This window comes from Struthio camelus, chromosome 5, assembly GCF_040807025.1.
Source record: "Struthio camelus isolate bStrCam1 chromosome 5, bStrCam1.hap1, whole genome shotgun sequence".
NCBI lineage: Eukaryota > Metazoa > Chordata > Aves > Struthioniformes > Struthionidae > Struthio > Struthio camelus.
This window is the reverse complement of record NC_090946.1, coordinates 5172108-5195139: the sequence shown is the minus strand read 5'-3', so window position 1 is coordinate 5195139 and position 23032 is coordinate 5172108. Positions and strand designations below refer to the sequence as shown.

At 47.3% G+C, this 23032-nt stretch overlaps 2 protein-coding genes across 5 annotated transcripts in view; one reads left to right on the top strand and one right to left on the bottom strand.

The window, feature by feature from the left end:
- DEAF1 (DEAF1 transcription factor) overlaps positions 1–1653 on the top strand; it is a 30453-nt gene extending 28800 nt beyond the window's left edge. For all 4 annotated transcript variants that reach the window (XR_011141235.1, XM_068944328.1, XM_068944327.1 and 1 more), the window contains one exon: positions 943–1653. Coding sequence is in view for 3 of the 4 variants with exons in the window: in XM_068944328.1 (XP_068800429.1) it covers positions 943–1047 (105 nt within the window). In the remaining variant the exon portion in view is untranslated. The remainder of the gene's footprint in view (positions 1–942) is intronic.
- Positions 1654–6697: 5044 nt separating this feature from the next.
- On the bottom strand, positions 6698–22742 carry DRD4 (dopamine receptor D4). The gene is made up of 4 exons (XM_068944048.1): positions 22500–22742; positions 8798–8910; positions 7738–8294; positions 6698–6976 (listed from the first exon to the last, which is right to left on the bottom strand). The coding sequence occupies exons 1-4, from the start codon at positions 22740–22742 to the stop codon at positions 6774–6776; spliced, it is 1116 nt and encodes a 371-aa protein (XP_068800149.1). The 3' UTR covers positions 6698–6773.
- Positions 22743–23032: the final 290 nt, after the last annotated feature.

The window sequence follows — 23032 nt, the reverse complement described above, 5'->3', positions numbered from 1 at the left end:
ATAATTTAGTTTAGCAAAGATTATGATTTTGCGGTTTGTCCAAGTTCAGTCTTCATCAGTTGAAGCCAGGGGTATTAAGTAATTGGTGAATTTCAACTGCTTCCTTTTGTCAGTAACGAGGTGTAATGATGAGTTGTCTGCTTGTGCAGCAGAAAGATTAAAATTTCCAAAGAACATATGCTGCTTGTAAAAACCTAAGAAATCTACCTGTTGTCTCCCCCAAGGACCTCAGGGACAGTAGTTTTTCCATGTTGTTCTGTCGGTACAAAATGTACTGGGAAATGGCATTGAGCAGTCGGTTTTGCCTTTTTTACTAGGCAGCTCATCGATTCCAAGATAACATCTCCCTGTTCCCATGGGTAGAGCTCTGCAAAGTAATATGGTGGGCTAGTTTGAGCCACTTGTCAGTAACTGAATCCTTGAGATTTCCCCTGTATTTATGTTCTATGATGTGACCTCTGATTTGAGCGAGTTACACCAGTATTTGGTTAGCTCACACTAGCGTGTAAAGAAAGAATGTATCAGGAGGTAATAGTGATATATTGGGAATTGTATTCCTCTCCTTTACACCTTGTATGGTGCTAGAGATATTTTGAGCTGTCTTTCAGGAGTGGATTTAAATTAAGTTCTGACTCTGCTTTATTTAAATTTTCCAAGCCCTAACTGACACTGATGTGCTGAATCAGTTTCTGGACTAGGAACCAGCATTAAGCTTAGCTCATTTCCCCCTCCAGTATTGACCCAGTATGTGCTTCCTTCTTTCCTATCCATAGTTAGTCTTGTTTGGCAGAGCACTAGAGAGACCCTGCATCCCATCTGTGCTGGAGAAAGCAGGTCTCAAATACAGCTTCTGTTGGGGTTGAGTTTGCTTTTGCAGGTTGTATCGTTTCCTTGGACCAGTGTATCGTTTCCATGACCTTTTCATTTCCACTTCCCTTGCAGGACTGGAAGGATCACCAGCATATGTGTGGTCAGTCAGCCACGGTGACAGTGCAAGCAGATGAAGTACATGTCACGGACAGCGTAATGGAGAAAGTTACAGTCTGAACAAACCTACCTCTTTATGTTTTCCATGAACGATGTAGTATGGCCGGCTGGATCGGCAAGCCAAACGTGAATGGTCTGTCATTTAGGAACCAGACTCTTCTCACTAGCAAACTCATTTTTGAAAGACTTTTTTATACTGTGACAGCATTTGCCTTCTCACAAGCCTATTCCAAAAGTTTGAATAATGCAGAGACTGAGAAATCCTGATCTGGGGGGTGGGGTGGGGGGGAAACAGCTATCTGAAATCTACCAGCTGGGAGCTGCCTTCAGTTTAAGGAAGCTTTGACCTTGCCAGACTGAAATCTCCACCATGTGGATTACAGTGATATCATCTCTCTTGAGATGGATCTAAAGCAGTTGCTGCAATGATTTGCCAGTGTTCCTTCTCCCTGTGCCTCCCTACCTCTCATAAGAAAAAGGAGTGATCCTTCATTGGTTTATTTAATTGTCTTGAAAAAGACTGTATAAACTCTTATTTGCCATTGGAAGAATTTTTTTTTCCTGTGTTCCCTCTGTGCTGGGCAAATTTGGAACACACTGGAGCTTCTGCACTTGAATATAAGTGAAAAATAACGTGTTGTTAAATAAAATGCAGTGAAAGCATGAGAGCGCCCTACTGTACTATTTAATTCCCACTGCAGCACTTTACTCTATTAATAAATGCAGAAAGTCTGAGCAGACGGGGCTGTTAGGAGTTGGTACGACTAGAATGCAGCTGTGGTTACAGGATGGTACGTATTACACCTGTGTGTTTACTCTTTGTCTTCATTTAGAAAGACTGGATGTAGATTTTTCAGCAGGAAAGGTGAAATTTCATGATGTTGGCATGCCTTAGCTGCCACCTGGTAGCAGCCATCTGGCCAAAATTAGATCTGATCAAACCCAAAGCAAGAATATATAAATGAGTGTTATCATGTCATTGCTATTTAATGTACTACTAATCAGAGAAGTGATGAGCGTTAGGAACTTATTTGCTTCTTTCACTACAGTGGTTAAGGCAACAAAATCCTGTAATTATTAATGTATTCCTTTAATAATTTAGACTAATCAGGCTCCTTTATTTCTTTTTTAAGATTAATACATCAAACTTGAGGATTCTCGTAAACATCCACGCTTCTTCCTTGGTTCTTTTTTCAGTCTCAGGCATAACAACTGTGAGTGGTGTACTTAACTCATCTGGTTATTCATTCCAATTTAGCATCGTTGGGGAAGGAGGATTATTGTTTATCCTACAGTATAAGAGGGGCTACCTTTGAATCATAGAGTGACTCCATCCAGCATCATGAATGTTATCAAAAGGAGGAAATTTTCATCCAGAGTTACAGGAAAGTAATAATGGAGAAAAAAGTGATGGAAAATCTTTAATCTTAAAACAGAGATGTCTAATAAATCCATTCCCTCCTCTGTGAATCTCAAAATTTTTTTTGTATAAGGAGGTGGAAACTGGTTTATCATCTCTTATGCCAGTCTCGTGTACTGTTGAGCTCTCTCTTCCGAAAGACCATTCAGTAGGGGTTTTTTTGCCTGCTGTTCCAGCTACTGAGGAGCAGCAGATGGGACCTCTTCACAGAGAGATGACTACTGATATCCAGCACAGGTTGGTGGCAGTTGATTCATGTTTTTTTCTGATGGTTGGCGGTTTACTGGAAAAGTTATTTCTCTTACTGCAGAACTTAATGGGCAAAGGCAGTACTGCTGAAAGGAGAGACTGCTGCCTATTGAGGGTGAAGAATTAGGGTTTGTAAAATAAAGGTAGAAGCGTGCCTGTCTACTGTTAAGAAAATCATTCTCTAATGGAAAGCCATGCACAAACTGAGGCAGAATGAGTACAAAAAAATACATACGTAAAACTCCTGGGACGGAGAGAATATGCAATTATTTTTAGATTTCTGTGTTAAGATACTCCCTCCTCCAGCTTCCCAAAGAATTACTTCAGTATTTCTAATAGTTTCTTCTTCCGTTGTTACGTTATGATTGCCTGTTTTCTAAATCTTAAAGAGAATTAGTTAATTATATTTGAAAGGACAGTCTCAATTGAACCCTCAGTAATACAACTGTAATCTACAGGGTGCCTAATGCCCATTAAGGTTTTGCTTTTGACTAAATGAAATACTGCTGTATGTCAAACACCTCATGCTGCTATTTGGATAAAAAGCAAGCTTTGTTCTCAGCGACCTGCTTCAACAGCACCTTTGAGTTGGTGGAAAGCTCTTAATATAGATGCGCTTCAGTTGAGCAATATGTGTCCACCTTTAAGCCCAAGATTAGCAAGCTGGTCGTTCAACTGGGCTGCTCATGTGGCCTGCCTAGTATTGAAGAGGAAGGGTAGCAAGTAATGCGCTTTTTTTCTTTTCTTTGTCAAATCAGTCCAAATTTCATATAGTGTTGGTGTCTTTGAGTAGAGGTGTTTTTCTCAGGGAATGCTGTGAAGTTGCAATCTAGTGAGTCTGTGGATTGATGCAGTCCCAAAATAAATCAGCGGCAGCATCTCGCATTAGAATGCAGGAAGGCTAGTGCAAAAGTAGCACCTCTGGAGTGTTAAAGCTTCACTTCTAATGCCAAACTCTGCTTTCAGTTGGAAAATAGTTATTTTCATTGCTTCACCCCTTTGGTTTGCGTCCTCCAAAGAGAAATGCCCTTATAGAGTACTGCTGGTTTGAGAAGCAGAACTTTGTGTGGATTCGAGGAACATTATAACTACGTTAAGAAGCGAGCTGGGATACGATAATGAATCCAAACTTACCAACTCTCATGTAATCCAAACTTACCAAGTCTCATGTTTGTACAATGGGAGTGAGTCTGTGTTTGAAAATGGGTTAAAAAGAAACCCATTGCTGTTATTTACCAGCAAAGAGTTCTGGATTGTTCAGAGGGAGGCAAAGAAACTCCCTTCAGGTCCCAGGCAAACACATGCCTTTCCTCCATGAGAAACTCTAGGTATCAGTCATCTACATTTAAAGCTGTCACAGAGATTCTCATCAGAGCTCTGGTGTCCTGGGCAGCTGTCCCCAACATAAGGACAGAAAATATGGAACTTGAAAACTTAGAATATAATCATTGTGGGAATTGAATGTGTTTATTTGTAGATGATAAATTGCTTGAACAATTGTTATCCTTAGTCAAAGAAAATCTTAAGAACTCCCTGCAGAATTTTCTTCTTTGTTTCCAAGCAAACAAATTACCCATTGGAAAGATAACAACCAGATCCAAAAATCATTAGTTGGAAGATTGTTGATTTGTGCAGTAATAATTTTCTTCCCTCCTGAGCCTCAGAGGAAAGCGTTACCCACTCCCTCCAGCTACCCTTGGTGTCACTGTGTTCGGGTTTACCAAAAGGGAGAAAGGAGTTTCAGCAGGCTAGGAATGGTTTCTGGCATGCATTGTTCAGCTTGGTAAGTAATTTTGGAGGCCTAGCAATAACGTAATTGTGCATTTGGGTGTGTGTGTATCTAAAGCTATTACTAGGCAGTCGTATGCATTCTTACCGGGGCCTTTGTAAATCCCTGTTAGGACTGCAGGTCCTGTGCTACAGCAACCTGAGTGCTGTCACCGTTCCCAGGCAGAGAAACCATGACAATTAGCAAGGCAAGAGCTCTTGTGTTTTGTGAGCGTGTAACGAGAGTTCCTGGGAGCTGTCAGTGTCTTAATTAGACATGCTGCATCCTGGGAGACATAAATGATTCTTGTCTTGAGGTGGTCTTTCTGGTATTATTGCCAAAATGCATTTGGAAAGGCCACTGGAGGCTTCACCTCTGTGTGTGTTTGTATGCGCATGTGTGTGCAAGAGCCTGCTGCCTTGAAGCAATAAAAGCTTTTGGATTAGAAAGAAGTGCTAACGCACAGCATCGACCTGGATGTTCCCTTTGCCATCTGATTTCTCCAGATCTTTGCCAAATTTTGGCATTTCCCAGGGGCTGGCCTTCCTGCCGTGCTGGGAATATTTGGGGGGGGGGGGCGTCAAGCCACTGTTACATGCACAAGCTGAAATTTCTGCCCAAAGTGAAATGAAAAGAAAGGGGAGCAGGTCAGTTTAGGATGTATGTACATGAAATAACAATGCAGATGTAAATGCAGCTTCTGTCTCCAGCTCGCTAGAGCTTCCCTGCATTTGAAAGGTGGGCCCTTAGAAGGGGCTGCTGTTCTTTAAATTCACACCTATCGGGCAAATGTCCTTGCTAAGCCATGAAAAAGGTCTCCCTCTCATATGCCAGGCCTTTAAGACAGTTTGGTTGTCCATCTTTGATACTGCCAATCCTTTACATTTATCATACTGCCCCAAATGCTAGTGTTTATATTTGGTTGTGGAGAACAATAAATATCAAAAAACATCTTCCAGGAGCAGCAAAGCAAATGACGGTGGTTCTCCTCTGCTACCTAAGAGGGGTGCTTGTTCTCGCACCCGGATGCTCATGGCCAATAACCAACTGGCTGAGCTCCTCTGCTGCCCTTCCTTCAGAGGGAGCACCAGCATGGAGGGGGTGCTCTCTGATTTCTATCCGATTATTGCTTATCTTCAATTATTTTTTTTCATAGGCCCTTAATGTCCCTTTGTCAAACACAAGTAAAACTGGCCTTTGGATTTAGAAGTAGTAAGGGCAGAGGGAAGGGAGGATGCACAGGTAGATACACTCTTACCTGGAGCGTGAACATACGGGAAAGCAGATTTTTTTTTTTTTCCTCCAGAGTGCCCTGTCCATGGACTGTGCTTGAGAAGTTACCTCACATCCCTGTTAAGAGCCTCAACAGCACTCCAGGCAGCCAGAAGAGGCCGTGGCAGGCTCAGCGACAGCTGAATACACTTCATACAGCACACAGGGCATCACTCCAGAGTTGCCAGAGGTTTTAAGTAAGTAAGGGAAACAGCCCCTTAGCCCTCCTCGGACAGTTGTGCCAGGCTAAAAGCAGCTCTGCCCAAAGCCAGTTTTGAGCTAAAATGGACTGAGGGGGAGGGGAGGGTCCATTACTTGCAATCGCCTTTTCAGACTTCCCCTGGGGCTTCTTTGCCAGGGTGAAGGAGGCAGCCCAGCATCCGAGAGCAGCTCCGGAGAGACTGAATGTTTCCTAGCACGCTTCCAGCAGGGCTTGAATTTGCTCTGCAGCCATGAAGTTGGATTTTCTTCACAGTTTAAATCCTATGGGATCTGTGGAGAGGGGCCTTGGCAGGGTGGACTGCAGTAAGGGAGGGCTGTGCACCAGATGGCTTCCTCAGTAACCCATCCTGAGACAGCAGCTGGTAGGATTTCCCCCATGCAGCGGTGAGCACAGTGAACATGTCTGTGACTTTCCAGGCCAGAGCAGGTGCATGTTTCAAAGCTCTTTTGCCTCTGTGGTTCGTAGGGTGGTGTGTATTTTGCTTAGTGACCAACCTTGTGCTAAGAGGAGCCCAAACTAGAAGAAACAGCTGAATCCAAAGCAAGAACTCTTTTGAGAATCATCCATGCTTTCTTGTGGCATCTCTTGCTGCTTACGTCAAGCACCAAATGTTTGAAAACTTGACTGCGTGAGCAGTATCCAGTGGGGAGAGTATCAGAGCTGTATCCACTGATGTTTACTTGTAACTCTCTGTAGTGGAGACAAAGAGCTGGGAACCACCATCCTTTAACTGCCATCTCTCCTCCTTCCCTCCACCCCAACAACAACAGCAGACATTAGGCAGAAATAGAACTTTAATGAACTATACAAAAAAATATCCAGGTCTTTCCTTCTCCCCTCCAGTTCCAGTAGACTCAGCAAAAGAGGTGCAAGACTTTGCGGAAGAAGTTCCTGAACTCCGCATTGAAAACCGTATAAATGATGGGATTGACAGCACTGTTGACGTAACCCAGCCAAGTGACAATGCTGGTGACTTGAGTAGGAATGATGCAGGACTTGCAGAGAGCCCTTGTAATGTGGACCACAAAAAAAGGTGTCCAGCAGAAGAGGAAAGCACCTGCCAGAAGGATATTAAAGAGAGAAAAAGTCATGTGAGTATTACGAAAGGATTTAATTTAGCAAGAAACGCAACCTGGGCCAAACAAGAATGCAGACAGCTCAGAGTGCTAGGGGAAAAAACAGCAGACATGCTGATGTGTAGAGGAGGCCTTTCAATAGTTGACAAAGATAAATCTAAGTTATATATCTTTTTGGATTTGCATTTAAGATACCAGGAATCACAAGTTTACTTTGCAGAAAAGTTCAAATTATAAACAGCGTACATATGTTCTTTCCTAAGGGTGGAGTTTGTTGATACTACCACTATGGATCAAAGGGGTTCACTTGATAAACTTGTAGTTTCCCTGTCACAACAACAGATGGGTAAGGCATGTCTCCCTGCCTTATGCTGCAACCAGACTGTTCCACGGTAGCAAGGGGAAGATGGGTCTTAAAACACAAATCCACATGTCAAAGGGAGGAGGAGGAGGAGGAGGAGCAAAGACTTGGCACTGGGCAGTGGAGTAAGAGGGAGGTGGCTTTATCCCACCCTCACCTCCTCCAGCAATGAGAAAACTCAGAGTGTTCTCAGAGTGACAGCCCTCATTGCTGCACAAGCAACCATGCCTGGGAAGTCTGATTCCTGGTAAGGGAGTCCACAAAGAAACCCAGCCTGTACTCACTTACCAGGCTCAAGCAAGCCCTGCTAGACTAAATCTTATTTTAAGTCACAGCAGCATGTTTCCCACCCTTTCTCAACCATCGCAGACTGTTACTCACCAACAACGACAGGCAGCACCCTCATGGCCTTCCGCTCCCGGCCGTTGATTTTGGCCTGTTTCCGTTTATGTCCCGGGTGTGCGTATTTGAGGTGTGGGTAGGAGACAGTTTGGATCCCATTGTTCATCACATAGTCCCCAGGCAGGCGGTGGTCAGAGCGGGCATAAGGGTTGCATTCGTCTGGCTCCAGTCCAGCCTGCTCTCTCTCACTGAAGGGCGAGGAGGGGTGATAGAGCTTCCTGCTGCCCCCGTAGATGCTGCCTCTCAGCTTGGACTTCCGAGCTTCTTCCCAGCGCTTGAGTCCTTGGAACATGGCGCAGTAGAGCACCAGCATGACAGGGCAGGGGATAAAGAAGGAGCAGATGGAGGAGTACACAATGTAATTGTCATCCTCCAACTGACACAAGCTGGGGTCCCGGTTCGGGACATTGTTGAGGCCAAATATGACTGGGGATGCCACAGCAAAGGCAAAGATCCAAGTGGTGGAGATCAGGATCAACTGCCTCAGGTCGATCTGCCGCCGGTTGTAGTTCAGTGGGACTGAAACAGCAATAAACCTGCCAGCACAGACCCCAGGTTAGTTAGTGATAAGATTGTGTTGTTACCATTGGGAATGCAAGGGACTGCTCCCAAAACTGCTTGCCACTGTCCTTCACTGCTCAATGAGTCCTCCCTTTCAATTTATTTATGTAGCTGAGGCCTTGGCTACAACCAGTCTTCCTCATTAGAAGAGCACCCTAAGACATAGCCCTGTCCTAGTCACACAACTCTGCCTTCAGCTTGGCCACCGTGAGGCTATTGATGGGACACAAAGCCGGCAACGAGGGAGAAGGGTAGTGCAGAACACCTTCCTTAGGGGGAAAACAGGACCCAGTGTCTCTGCAGCCAAAGGGTGCAGCTGCAGGGAAAGGACAGGATTTGTTTGGCCCCGTTCTCAGTCTGCATGTGATCCTTGCAAGGGCACGTGTGGAAGCAGCTTGACGCCAGGCTACAGAACTACCCACATGATCCATCTCCTCTGGCATGGGAAGGCAGGCATGAAGAGCAGAAAGGCACTTACCGATCCACACTGATAGCGCAGAGATTGAAGATGGAGGCTGTGCAGAGCATCACGTCCATGGTCATCAGGGCATCACACAGCGCAGTGCTGAGGGACCACACACCGCCCTGGAACTGAAGGAAGAGATCCCCGGGATCAGTGGGTGCCATGGCTGACTTCCTTTCAAATGCAGGGAAGCAGCAACTCTGTGTCCAGGCATCTCAAGCCATTCAGGTTGTCCTCTGATCAAATAAGAAGCCTGAAGTCAAGCAGTAATAACTCCCTTGGCAGCATAACTCCCTTCCAGCAAAGCAGCGGTGTCAGAAAGCTCAAAGCTTCCTTAAGGCTTTGCGTTTCTAGGCTAGCTAGAAAACAGAGTCCACAGATGGTCAGCATTGCCAAGCAAAACGTGCAGGGCAGAACAATGGACACAGGGCATCCCACCACCTTGGGTTAGTGTAGAGTGACAGTCATCAGACTCAGCCCCAAAAATCTCCCCAGTAACGTAGGGCTAAGCATTAGCTGGGTAGAGTCCGCGTTCTCTAGATGCGAGTCACTGAGGAAGCCGAGAGAGGCTCCTAGACAATTCAGAGAGCCTAAAAACCCTCTTTTTCGTTTCCAAACTGGCTCCAGTGTCCTGTTTGCAAGTGAATGCAAATAGTTTCCTGTGTGTTACACAACTGTTTCATTCTGTCATGCTAGGCACAAGGCCAACCTCCACGATCAAACTAGTATAATACAGTATCTTTTGTTCTCTCTCTCTGCCATTGCAGGCACCCAGGGCAGAGCAGAAGTGCTGTCAGCGAGAGGACATGACCATGTGTGTGCTGTTGGTCCAAATTAGTTGAAAGTGTTGAATGTGCTCTACCAAAGAGATCAGTTAAGAAAGCCTTCGCTAGCGCAGTCCAAACTATTCCCCATCTGCCACCTTTAGAGAGAAGGAACAGTAAAATCAAAAGGAAGTCTCACAAGCTGGCAGCCAGTAACATCACTGAGCAGGGAACTTAACAGCAGTTAAGGCAGCAAAAGGCAGATGCGTTATTCTGGGTTAGGTAAGTCTTTCACTTATCATTCCTTTCTCCCCCAGCCATGCTGCCTCCTAACTGCACAAAAAGAGAGCAAAGCAAGAAAATACTCAACGGATTGCAGTTTATCACTACTGGCTTGTGGAACAGGAACATTTGCTCAGTGGTAGGTTGTGAACCAGCTTATTGGAAAACGGGACAGTATGCTGCCTCTCAAAATGCCATTTCTCTGAAACTCCAGGAAGGAGGATTCTTTGCCTGGCAAATGAAATACATGTTTAGTTTCAGAAATACCTTCAAACAGCTTAGGCCCATCCATCCGGAGAGCCTGTGCATTTCTTGCTGAGATGATCTGGCTCACACCACGTCCTGTTCTCTCTGCTGGGACTACTGCTTCCTGCTCTGCTCCTTATAGAAATAGTGCACAGGCCTAAGACACTGTAACATCAGATCCAAGAAGCTCTATTTGTTGTGCCTGGAACTGAGTGCTTTTTGCTCGAATCTAATTTGGAGTCAGCACTTGCAGGCCATGCACAGTGGTGTAGTCTTTTGAGTGGTATGAGATCACAGAGCATTATACGAGTTTGACATGGGAGAATGAGGGATCTTTTGCTCCTCTCAACTCAACTGCTAAATTGGGATGGAGGAGGGGTTCAGGTCAACCCAAGAGTGAAATGTTTTGGGCCCCCTCTTACTGTCAGGGAAAAACAAAACAGCACCCTCTCCTGTTATACTGAAATTAGAACTTAAAGGGTCTCCATTTCTGGTCTTGCCCAAAAGGCAAGTAAGCCCATGTGCCAACAAAGCAAGCCTGACATTCAGTTTATCAGCCTTTGATGCAAGAGAGACTGGACAAGTGTTGGTGCCGTGTTCTAAAGAACAGTTTAATGATGACTCATTTCTGTACTCCCTGAGCTTTTCTCATTACTTACAACTTCACTAAAGCCACAGTGAGACTTTCTGGTTTTCAGCTGGCTCCTTTCTCAGCCAGCTGTGCAAACTTTTGCACAGAACAAGGCAGGGAACAGAAGGAAGGGCAGCAACAGCTTAAACTAGCACAGCCACCAGAAACTTGTGGAACCAGAAATTTGTCGAAGTTTGTCCCAACCTAGCTTTGATCTCACCAACACTGTACCAGTTCACCCAGTTGTAAAACCAACCTATTAGTTGAGCACACTTTTAAATTTGATGCAGCAAAGCTGCCAGTTCAAGCCCCTTTCTGCTCTGTGCCAACATGTCATTATTTTTGTGAGTTTGCTCAGTGCTGACAAAGAATTGTCAACACACTCATACCTACAAAAGCAACTCAGAAGCAATCAATGAGCCGTTCCTACTGAAGCAGTGGAGATTTTTTTTTCCTCACAGTTTCTGTGACGGCAAGGCAAATTCCACAATCCTTTGGGTCCCTCTGCAGAGAGAGGTTAGTTTAAGAACCCAAACCCTCTATTCAACGTGTCATATGGAGAGGTATGAGGTTTAGCTTTAAAACAAAAAGTTCAGTAGCAATGACCACTTGCCATCCCTCACTCAAACACAAGTCTTAATAGTAGCTTGCAAATGTGTTCCTTCTTGCACCTGTGCTTAGTCATTCAGCAATATACACGCGCGTGCACACACACACACACACACACACGTATGTTCTTTTCTTTACCTCCTACTCCTTAGCAGTCATATTAACAGATAAGCTTGTGGACAAGTCAGCCTTTTAAACAAACCTACTACAGAATTTAAGGAGCTGGAGCCTTCACAAAAAGCAACACTGACTCATGGGAACATCTCTGCCTGGAAGCAGAAGCCGTTCAGCATACACGTGCTGTATTTGCACAGCAGAGCTGCCTGGCCCTTCCCCTCTCTGCAGCACTGCTTGCCTTTCTTTTCTCCATGGAAGATGTGGTGGTTTTTTTTTTTTTTTTTGGCCAGGCACTTTTTCCCCATTTGATTCTTCCTAGAGTGAAAGGGCTCAGACTGACACCTGGAAACACAGGTGATCAAAGCATTTTCCTTGTGTGCCACACTAACAGCATTTAAGCAGGCGCCGTGGTCTGATCACCATGTTCCCCATCTAGCCAAGTTTTCATCCTGGCCCAGAAGAGTCTTCTGTCTCTCCCATTTTTATACTTGACGTTTCCATGCCCCTCCCCTTTCCAAATCAAATAAGGTTAATAAAAAGCTTCCCACCCCAGAGGTGATCAGATCTGCCTCAAGCAGACCGCTGCCCAGGTCACTTCGCTCTGGCTTCTGGTGTCTGGGCTTTCAAACCCAGACTTTTAAGCTCATTCACAAATGTCTCAGTGCACAGTACAGACTTGCTTGCCTGCATTTGCATGAGCCCTCACCCTAATGCCAGAGCAGTCTCTTGTGCAATTATTTTTCAGAGCTTAACAACCTTGCTGATGTGACCTAATTACTGCCCTGTGTTGTCAGAGCACATCTTGGTAAGTTCCCTGTTGCGAAGTCCCAGGGAATGATATGACCCCTCACAGGCACGCAAGTGGATGAGCCACTTTAGGCACCTTGGAAAGACCTCAGTTTCATGGAGATTTCTGGAGTCCTGGTGAGAGAAGCAATCTATCTGAGGAGCTGCACTTGTCTCACCAAGTGGAGAAACACATCTGCAAAGCTGAGGAACACAACTCTCCCGCCACAGTGGTTGTTGGAGTAGTTAAGCACTTTGTTACCAGGAAAATATTGACCAACTTGAGAAGGCAATTGTTAAAAACTCATGATGAGAAGCCAAAGAAAGCAATTCAGCATCTTGGGAGAAAAAGTTAAATGCCTGAAATCTGGCTAGGAGACAGCAGCAGCAGTTATACCACGGGCTGGAGTGCCTGGAAGATGGAGAGGAGTTCAACTGATTTGCAAGTGCAAAGTGAGGAGTAATGGGATGAAGCCAAGAAGAGAAATAATTAGACTGTTGCTGTATTTGCTTAACAAACATGAGATGCAATGAAACATGCTTTTGTTCAGTCCAGTCTAAGTTACCTAAAGGAAAGCCATCCTGGGAGGCAGCTGTAGCATGCCAGCACTTGCAGACCTTGCTGGTAACACGACCAAGGCTGGACAGCAAACTGGAGGCATATCTCCCAAGAAGATGCCTGCACTGAAGGAGCGGTATAGCAGTGCTCATCTGGCGCTGACCAGCACTGCTCACCCACAGTATGTAGCCCTAGTTGCATGGGGCTGTGTCAGGGATAAACCCCACATCTCCCCTTTTACTCCATGGCTGCTCTCCATTCTTTGTCCAAAGCAAACCTATGGTAATAGTGGTGGCTAGCCTTCATATAGTCAAACTCTGCTGATCTTGTGCATGGTTCAGGAACTGGACGTAGGTTTGTTCATGTATAAATGCTAACGCAATGGGCTCTGGTTTTATTCATCTTAGTACACAAAATGGAGCCATGTGGGTAACACCCTTTACATCCCCCTGGGCAAGTGCAGAAACCCTCTTCCCTGTCAGGAACAGGTCCACTGAACCAAATTCTACTGTGAAAAGTGCAGGAAAATTAACTACCCCTGCCTCCTCCAGCTGCCTCCTGATGCCCTGCGATGTGGAATCACTTCCAGCTTGGGCCTCACTTTCTGAGGCAGCGAGATATGTACTATGCTTTGGAAATCCCCAGGGTGTGCAAGCTCTTGCAAAGCAACAGCACCCAATGGCCAAAGGAGCCCAGCAAGGAGCAAAAAGAAATGATCTCCTCCAGGCAGAAACTGTCCATGACTGGTCCAGGGGAAAAGAATCTGCCTGAATCACATTTGACCTGTGGCAACTATTAGGCACATCTTACTGAGCAACTGGGAGAGAACCAGCACTTGCCAGTCCTTTGGACAAAAATAATACCTGCAGCTGGAAAATAGAGGTTTACTCTTTCCTGGGTTTTCTGCAAAGTCAAAGAAGTGTCAGCAACCTGTAGAACTGGGACAGAAAATGCTACAGACTTTTCTGCATTTGAGAACTGAAGTCCATGTGGCATTTCATGCCACGTGTTTCTGGCCCAGGCTGTCAGACATCTCTAGCTGGTGCTCTAGCAGAAAGAAAAGTCCCTGAGATTATGGCTGCAATTTCCTCATGGAGCAGAACATTAGGTCTTCCCTAGCTTGAAGTGCAATGTTTCCAACTCTGCTTCCAACCACCACTTTGGTTTTCCTCTTGAATTTTGGGCATCGACAGTGACCTGCACCAACTTGATGTTCTTCTGCATTCACGATCATCCCTGTACATGCTTATAGGGGCAGACAGCTCTGCAAGGATTACTATTAGGCAGTAGTGATGTCATGCATAGGATTATGATTAGTGGAGCCGTAAAGCCAAAGTAGAGTCCGAAGAAACTATTTGACTATTTTTATATACACATGTCCTTAAGAAGGGAGGTAACCCGAACCTCCAAAAGACATCTGGATTCAGACCTAAACGCTTCATTCAGCCTTTGCCTCATACAGAGCAGCCGTTCCAAACTGAATTTGGGAGGTAAATCAAGAAAACGAACCATCAAATTTTTGCCAGCTTCATTGGGATCCTGACAAGTTCAGTTCAGATTATGAGAGAAAGAATTTGACTCTGAGCCACAGTTTTCAAAACTGGATTATGAATTTGGGGAACTAATTGATTCTGAAAGGGAGAAGAGCTCTCAGATTGCAGCAGCTAAGCACCTTTATGGGACACAGCCTTTGCCAGAAGATTCAAGTTGGGCACTCAGAAAATATTACAGGCCCTTCCCTTCTCTCTCTCTCTCTCTCTCTCTCTTTTTTTAAGACTCTCATTTTGGGGAAAGCACTGGGAGAGGACTTGCTATTGTACCGTATTGCTTTTCTGCACACCTTAGCAAAAATGTGCCAAGAGCCTCTCCAATGCATGAGTGACTTTGGATTAGAGGCCTATCTGGCTTTGCTGGGTCACGTGATTAATTGGTACCTGATTATAGTAGGTTGCAGAAGATTAGCCCATCAAGGTACAGTGTAAAGCTTTAGGGATCATAAACAGCTCAAGCTGCCCTTAAATAGCGCTCCTGGGCAACTCCACTTCCACCAGCTTTTTTTGCATTCTCTGCTTTCTTAGCGCAAGGTCCCTTGTTTTTCTCCAGCAACGCATGATCAGGGTGTTGATGCTGAGAAGGCACAGCCAGCTAGTTACACAGCAAAACAGATGCTCTGCAGGCAAGCTGTCTCCCCTTAACAAACTAAAACAAAGCTGCAAAGAAAGCCCCACAGGCCAACCTACCAGTCAGGTCTTACGTAAGATTGTTGGCACCATCTCAACAGCTCTGGGAAGAAGTATATATCGGATGAGCCTGCTAAATGCGTGCGAATAGGCATATTAACCACTACACTTGAAACCTCCAGGCATCATTTCTTGGAAGAAGATGGAAAACTATGGGTGTGTGGTGGTGGTTGGGGTGGGGGGTAGGGGGGTCACGTTCTACCCTTAGCTCAGTGCATTGTGGCAGACAAGAAGGGTTTATAGGAAGATGATAAAGATCCTCTTTCTGGACACAAGCCAAACTCCTTTCAAAGCAGCATTCCAGATGCAGACTGGATGCTAGTTTAGCCGACCAAGGCAGCACCAATAAATTTGCATGCAGCCACTGTGATCGCGTACAAGATACTAGTATCTCACTGCAGAGCAGAGGAGAAACAACTCAAACTGTTTCTTACACACAGAGGTCATGGAAAAGATTTGAGAGGCTGGTGGGAGATGGACTTGACAACTCAAGAGGCCCTTGCAGCAGACTCTGTTCCTAGCTCAGGTCATCTTGATGTCCCTATTCCTAGGTATAGCCAGTTTGTAAGAGAAAAATCTGCCTTCTTGCAACCAAACCTAATATCAGAAGAGCTCTTATACTGCCAGTGATTCTAAGAGCATGAAACAGCTTGGTAACAAAGGTTTCTTTAGTCGTATTTCCTGTGATAAAAGCTCTTGTTACAGCACCATATGAGAGCTTCGCTGGTGCTGCCAGCCCAGCATACAGGCTCACTGAGAAAGAGAGCACAACTCGATCCTTCAGTCTCTGGTGGTGACAGCAACAGAAATGAGAGACTTGGGCAACAGCAGCCTGCAAGTGAATTAGGAGATGCCCAGCTGAATTTCTGAACAAGCACCTGCCTGCCCTCAGCAAGGCCATGTCAAGTGAGTAACATGGAGACATTGGAAGTGATAATCCTAAGAGCCCAGGCCTGCCAAGAAGGATATGGTACTAAGTAGAAGAATAATAATCCTTGCAAATGGTCAAAGTCTAGTATGAGTCAAAGAATTTCCCATATGCCTGCAAGAAGCTGGGCTCTGGGCCTTTTTTGTGAGCCAGGCTGACCACTGTATTCCACTAGAAGACACAATACAGTCTCCAAGGAGAGAGGAGGGAGTGGGATACAAGACAAAAGGTGGCCTCACTGTCTGCTCTAAAGTCCTTTCTTGCCTTAAATCTTCAAGGCCAAGGTTTTTCAGAAACAAGGAGCAAATCTGATCATCCACCCTGAAATATTATCAGGGCCCAAAATTCAAAGAAGACCTCCCCATAGTATTGGTCACTGAAAATCCTTAGCACTGGTTTATAATTGCTGGGCTATGTCGCCTCCCCATTATTTTGTCCAGAAACTGTGAAGCTCACATATTACTCAGGCCTAGAAGAACTTCTACCCTAACCGAAGCTGATGATTCCCAGAAAGACTTTAATCTCAAATATTTTTGCAAACAGAATGACTTGCATTCACAGAGAGATACAAAAACTTTGGAGGAGGGTAGACCTCATCTCTCATCAGACCTGCCTCACAGGCACGCACATTCAGGATGCACTGCAAAAAAGAGATGCCTTTCTATACCAGTGCTGCACTGACACCCTGAAAAGTTTTACGCAGAACCTCCAGCATCATCCTCACCAAGAAAAGGCTCGTGTAGTTAGTGGCTGTCTGCTCTGTTGCCCTGAGGACCTGTATGGCTTTCCTGACCGGGAGAAGGAGAAGGGTAAACAGGCAGATCTGCTAAAATAGTTTCCTCTTTCCTTAATCAATTACACAGATCTTAGTAGCAAAGACGTTTACATAACCATGCCCTACAAGGTTCCTGCCAGCAGCTTCCTGGATCAGATCTGTTTCATGGCTCAGTCACTCAGCATGGATTAAGGAAAGAGCCGATCAGAGAAACAGCTTGCAGAGAGGAGCAGGTACAACGTATGCGCTACAGCAGAGTACAAGAGAGAAAGTTGCCCAGTCTGGTTCCTGCCCTAATAGCTGGGAATGTCTCCTGTTCGTTTTAATTGAGGCAGGGCTATGTAACTGAAAGAGCGCTGTGGTCCCTGCCACTATCACAGAGGTCTTAGGTGCTGATGAAGCAAGTCTTTGCAGCCACACTGCTCCCTAACTGCAGATTTCTAGTGGACAAAAGCATTCGGAGCCTAACAATAGTCTGCGGTACCTCCAGAACATCTCATAGCTCTGCTTTCTCTAGGCATCCTCACTGCTTCAGGGGAGCAATAACCCCCATCTTCAGTGCTATCGATGCGCCAGGCAGACTGTGATATCTTCTCCCAGCCTCCTTTCACACAAAATTTGGGCTTTACTCCTGGGGAATTATCTTGGAGCCCTGGGAATGCCCCAGGCCATCTCCTTCCCCCTCATTTCCCATCATCCTTGCCTTACCGCCAGCGGACTCCCAGGAGAGCACAACACTCACGCTCCCATTAGAAAGGCAAAGGTGCCGCAGAAGAGCAGTCTCCCTTTCCCATGGGTTCTTACCTCTCCCCATCATACTGCTTCCTGAGGCAGAACTCCTGCTGAAGTCAGGCTGACTAAGGACCTAAGATTTGGGATGCCCAAGCAAGTTGGAATATAATACCTTTTGCATATCAGGGCAGACGGTTGTGGGATAATTAACAGCTGGCTAACACTAGAACGTTTCTTTGCAGTGCTTGAATAGGTTCAGTGGAAAGTGCTGGACACATCTGCATCCCCAGACCGTGATTTAACATACGATTACTCCTGCACATTGACTCAGTCACCCCTGTGTAGTAGCTAGGGAGAGAGATGGCAAACAGCACTAATCCACCTCCTCTGCCCTCAGCTTGTCAATCCATCTCCATCCTGAACCAGCACTCCAAAGAGAATCAAGAGTGATCAGGGTGCAGAAGTGCTTCCAGTTTTCTCTACACATGGTGTGCTTCTGCAGAAGAGCTGCAAGGAGAAGGCTGTAAACACTGCCCCAGCAAGAATTCACTTCACGTCTGCAGTCTCAGAAGCTATTTGGTTGGGAAATGGGTGAAACACGGTGGAAAGCTGATGTTTCTTCCTTTCCCCCTCCATAGGATGCTTCTTAGTCACACCAGGTTGTGGAAGATCAGAGCAGACAAACCACGGCAACATTTGGATTTACCAAAGAGCAACTTCTCAGTTAGAGCAATTCTTTCGCATTAAAGCCCCAAGTGTTAACCTGAGCTGCTAAGATAAATTTGACAGGGCAAATTAATGAGGAGAGAAATACAGTCTGAAGAACTCCCACCAATGCACAGCGAACACAAGGGAGAGATTTACAACAGGGCAGGACTCAGGGGCAAATGTTCCTCTCACACAGAGAAGGCTGATCTGTGGAGAGAAGAGGTCTAAAGGGATCTGTACTCAACACCCAGTGTGAAGGCTTTCCTGCATGCCTGGAAAGAGCCACATGGCACCAGTTCAGTAGGAGATACTGATTTCCTACCACTGCTGCCCTGTTTCCAAAGCAAGTTCTTGTCGGCAAGGATTGGTCATTTTGTTATTGGTTGAGGGAGCCTAGCACAACAGGACCAGACTTGGCCAGGAGTAATAGACCCATCTCTTCCTCACCATCAGAAAGCCATCGTGCCATTGTGATACTTCTCCCATAAGATGCACAGGTGGGGACAGAACTGGAGGAAGTTTGCATTTCATGGCCCCACTTCCCTTCCCTTATTCCAGGCAACACTGCAGTGATGGTGAAACAGTGCCGAAAGGAAATGGTTGTGACTGCATGTACCAATTTCACCCTTGTCTCGCACCTGCTTTCAGCACTCCTCCAACCCTGCAGGTACAAACAAGGGACATCCACAAAGAAATAACACCCAATTTGGCTTCCTGCAGCCAAGACTTCTAAAACTAAGAGTTTAACTGTGAGAAAAAGTTAGGCTGGCTCTTTCAGAAGTATGACAGGACAACATGTGTCAACAACGGTTGCTAACGCACTGGAATAAGCTTTCTTAACAACTAGAAATAGCAGCCAAGATCAAGGCCTCTCCCACTGTGCTTGGGCTTTTGTGAACAGCAGCAAGAGATAATCCACATCTCACAGGAGGGAAACCTGGCCCCATGGAAGCCCGTGGGAGATCTGTCGTTTTGTAGGGATGTCAGATGTCACATCTCAAATTTAAATCCCTCTAGCTGTCTTCTAAAGCCCTGATTGGGAGGGACAATTCTAGAAATCTGACGCAAGAAGTCATCTTACAGGGGAAAAGCACAAAGTGACCAAGCTTTTCCTGCTGAATGAAAGAAGTAGTCATACTTTATGGTTCTGGGTAAAAGTCCACTTTTACTCTGTCAGGAGTGGCATTAAAAAGAAAGAAAGAGAGAGAGAAGAGAGGAAAAAACCCAAATGTTAAACAGTCAGGAGCTGCCTCTTGACTGTCCAGGCCACATTTGGAGTGGCTAGATGTGCAGAGTGCACGTTGAAACCAAGCTACTTTTAAATAGCAGTGGTCCCTATACCTTATGACCCTTGTCCTGCCTGCCAAGGTCACTTTTCCTTTCCTCGTTAACAACTAGATGATCTGCCTCTGTCCCAGCCTTCAGGACAAGGGATGCATTTGCATTTATGCATGCAGATTGAGCATCTGATTCTGATCTCCAGCTTTCACTTTTTTCCTTCCTCTTAGAGAAAACCAGAAAAATTCTGTCCACTGGCACTGACTCAATGGCCACTCTGACCTTTTCTTAGTATATTTCACAACGAAGCGAGCTGCAAATCCCCCACCAATATATAGGAGATTATTAAGAATAAGCCCTGAGCCCACAGAGAAATTGCAAAGCAGGAAACTAGTGTTTCAACACTGACAAACGGCCTACGCTGCCCTGTATTTCCAAACCCCATTGCCTGCTCGAGGAGCTTATGCTTGCTATACATTGCTGCCCTTCGCTCCCTGCCCATATAGTACCTTCCGCAGTCAGTCTGTGAGGTGATCTGAAGTGGCTACCAGACGAGTGCAGATCCTGGTGCGTGCTGCCTTTCACAAGGTCTCTTATTATAACTGCCTTGTTGCAGGAGCCGCAAGACTCAGAGGGAAGGACAGTTCTGCCATATGCCTCCTCCGTTCCCTGTTGTTTAATATCCTGGGTGCAGAGACACTGAAGAATTAAGCCCCATAACTGATGTTTCTGAACAGCTACGGAAATGAACACACTTCAAGGATCATTCACAGCTCAAGCACAGGCTGGGCAGCCCAGGTTTTTAAAGCTTAGGTGGGGTCGAACACCCGGTATCTGAGAATCCAGCATTTGTGGGATGTTCTGTGATACCCAAGGAAACCTCCAAAATGCTCGTGCCCAACTGGAAGCATTTTCAGAGGTATCCCCCCCAAGGACACTAACCAGCGTTTTACATATGCCAGCAAGATCTGGGCCTGCAGGCCAGAGGAAACCACACTGCTATGAGTACCTGCCCACGGAGTCAGAGACAGGAGGCATGGAGAGACAACAGAAGGAGCAAGGGGAAGAAAAAGGGAATTGCAATTAGCAAGAAGTAGCTGAGAAGAATGGTGGAGAAAGAGGGGTTCTGGCTTTCTAACCCCAGAACTGAGACAAGGGACCACCCAAAAGAAGTAACATGGAGGGGGGGGGCTGTCAGTGGGGGGAAGAGAGAGGGGAATCTGTCGCTCCTGTTCTTCACTGGTTCTTCTTATGGCTCCCCAGCAGAGCCTGTCCCTCTAGAAAACCTTTGTCTTCAGAGAGGTCACAATGTCCTAAGAAATCCTAGGACCATGTAGAGAGGCTAAAAGCATCCTAAGCTCTAATCCGCAGACTACCTTGCTTAAGAAAATTTAGGCCCGACCTGATCAGGTGCTGAATGGCAGCCCTGGCATGGGAGAGAAGGGGAAATGCTATGGCTTGAACACTTCTGGTATGCTGTTGTTTTAGCCTGGCCCCAGTGTCAACAGTGGGAAACCACTCTGCTGGGGAATGGGGACAGCCCCTTTCATTCCCTGAGAAAGTACTTAAGCAACCAGCTTACAAACAATGTGGCTGTGGCCAAATACAAGGTCGGAAAGTCTGGCTGAACTGCCTCTCTGAGCCCCCAGGCTACAGCTCAGACTCTGCACCAGAGAAAATCCTGGCTCTCCCCCCCCCCCCCCCCCCCAATCTGGAAAGAAAAAAGAGGACTCCTTTTTCTTCCACACTACCAGCTACCCCAGAAGAGAGGGGCAAAAAAATGCTATTTTGGCCCATAGGGACTTTCATCCGCTCACCTCTGGGGAGAGGTAGGGCTGCAGTGAGAGCAAGGAAAGAGCCACAGGCTAGTACTAACAGGCAGCCACTAGCGATCCTCCCCACCCCGATCCAACAAATCCCTCTGCAATCTCAAGGCGTTATCAATCCTCCTCCTCCGGCAGTAAAAATGTATCTCCCTTTCACAGCGGAGAAAAGAGAGGCAGAGAGACATGCAAAACCACTCAACCTCAGGAGAACTTGAACTGCACATCTCTGCCTCAGCTATAGCAGTTTCTGGGGTGGAGAGAAGGCCTGTCCCAAAGTCCACAGTGCCTCTGCACAGCCACCTGCGTACATGGGGTCAGGACTGGACAAAGGAGAGCACATCCAGCCAGCAGGAGCCCTGCAGCAAGCAGACCAAAGGAAGGAGACAAGGTGTTCTCCTTCAAAGGAGAACACCGACTAGCTCCCTAAAAAAGCAATTTCTCCTCCTCAACCTGGCATGGCAACCTGCTTCCTAGCTAAAGAGCTCCCTTATCCCCAAAAGCCGAGCACCTCATACCAGACAGAGCAGAGCACGGGAGCTCTCTCACCCCTTCCTAACCATTTGCTGACTGGCAACCAGTTCTCCAGCCTGGGACCTGTCCAAGGACTCCCTGGAGCTGCTCACCCGACCCAGAAGATTCCTCTTTCTGCTTCTCCACCTCGGCGGTCGTGTGTCGGCATCACGGCTCGCCTCGGAGAAGGACAGGAGGAAGCCCCCTTACCCACGGACACGGGGACCACACAGCGCTGCGATCGCGGGAACAAGAACTTCTGCCAACCCGCTTTTTGCCCCCACCGCTAATTGTCCTTCAGAGTTTTTTCCACCGCAGATGAGCAGCGATGGCATGAGGAAAAAAAAAAGGGGGGGGGGGGAGCCGCAGTGGTTTGAAAGCAACATTCCTGCAGGGGAGGAGGAGGAAGAAGCAGGAGGGCAGGGGCAGGGGCTGCAGCAAGGGAGGTGGGCAGCGGCGCCGCTGGGATTTCCAAGCCGCAGGTGGGGGAAATAAACCAGGGGAAGCTTTTTAAACCCTCGGTATATTTGGTCTCTCGTGGATCCCCCCTCCCCCCAACACACACACACAGAGCCCTGTAACTTTCAGGAGCTCCGGGCACGAAAGCCGCCGAGGCAGGACCCTCTTAAAAAGCCTGAGTGCGACGGGGGCACCCCGCTGTCCCCCGTCCCATCACACACACACACGCACACACACAAGCCCCGGGCCCGCCGGCGGTGGCCTCACCTCGGAGTAGACGTAGAGGGGCAGGACGAGGACGGCGAGCAGCAGGTCGGCCACGGCGAGGCTGACGATGAAGTAGTTGGTGGTGGTCTTCAGCGCCCGCTCCGTGCAGACGCTGAGGCACACCAGCGCGTTGCCGCCCACGATGAGCAGGATGAGGACGATGCCCAGCACCAGGGCGGCGACGTTGTGGCCCGCCGCCGCCGGCGGTGGTGGCGGCGGTGGCGGCGCGCTGCCGTTCCCCATGGCACCCGGTGCATGGGACCCACCCCCCCAAAAAACCTCCCCCCCCTCCGCCGCCGGTCCCCGCCGCACCCCGCTCAGCTCCCGCCGCCGCGGGGCTCGGCGCCGCCGCCGGCCATGCCCGGCCCCGCGGCCAGGCGAGGCGAGGCTCCCACGCCCGCACGGCCCGGCCCGGCCCGGCCCCGAAGTTGGCCGGTGGGGAGGAGCCTCCGCTGCCCGCCCCGCCGGCCTCGGGCTGCCCGGCCCCCGCGGCACCAAGTGGGTCACCACCGCCCACCGGCGAGCGGCTTAGG

Bases quoted from the DNA above. Each gene is read 5' to 3' on its own strand.
- DRD4 (XM_068944048.1), bottom strand. From the start codon at position 22,742: ATGGGGAACGGCAGCGCGCCGCCACCGCCGCCACCACCGCCGGCGGCG. The intron at 8,911-22,499 runs GTGAGGCCACCG...CTCTTCCTTCAG, and splicing joins CCCTCTACGTCTACTCCGAG to TTCCAGGGCGGTGTGTGGTC. The intron at 6,977-7,737 runs GTGAGTAACAGT...TCCTTCTGGCAG, and splicing joins GGTGCTGCCTGTCGTTGTTG to GTGCTTTCCTCTTCTGCTGG.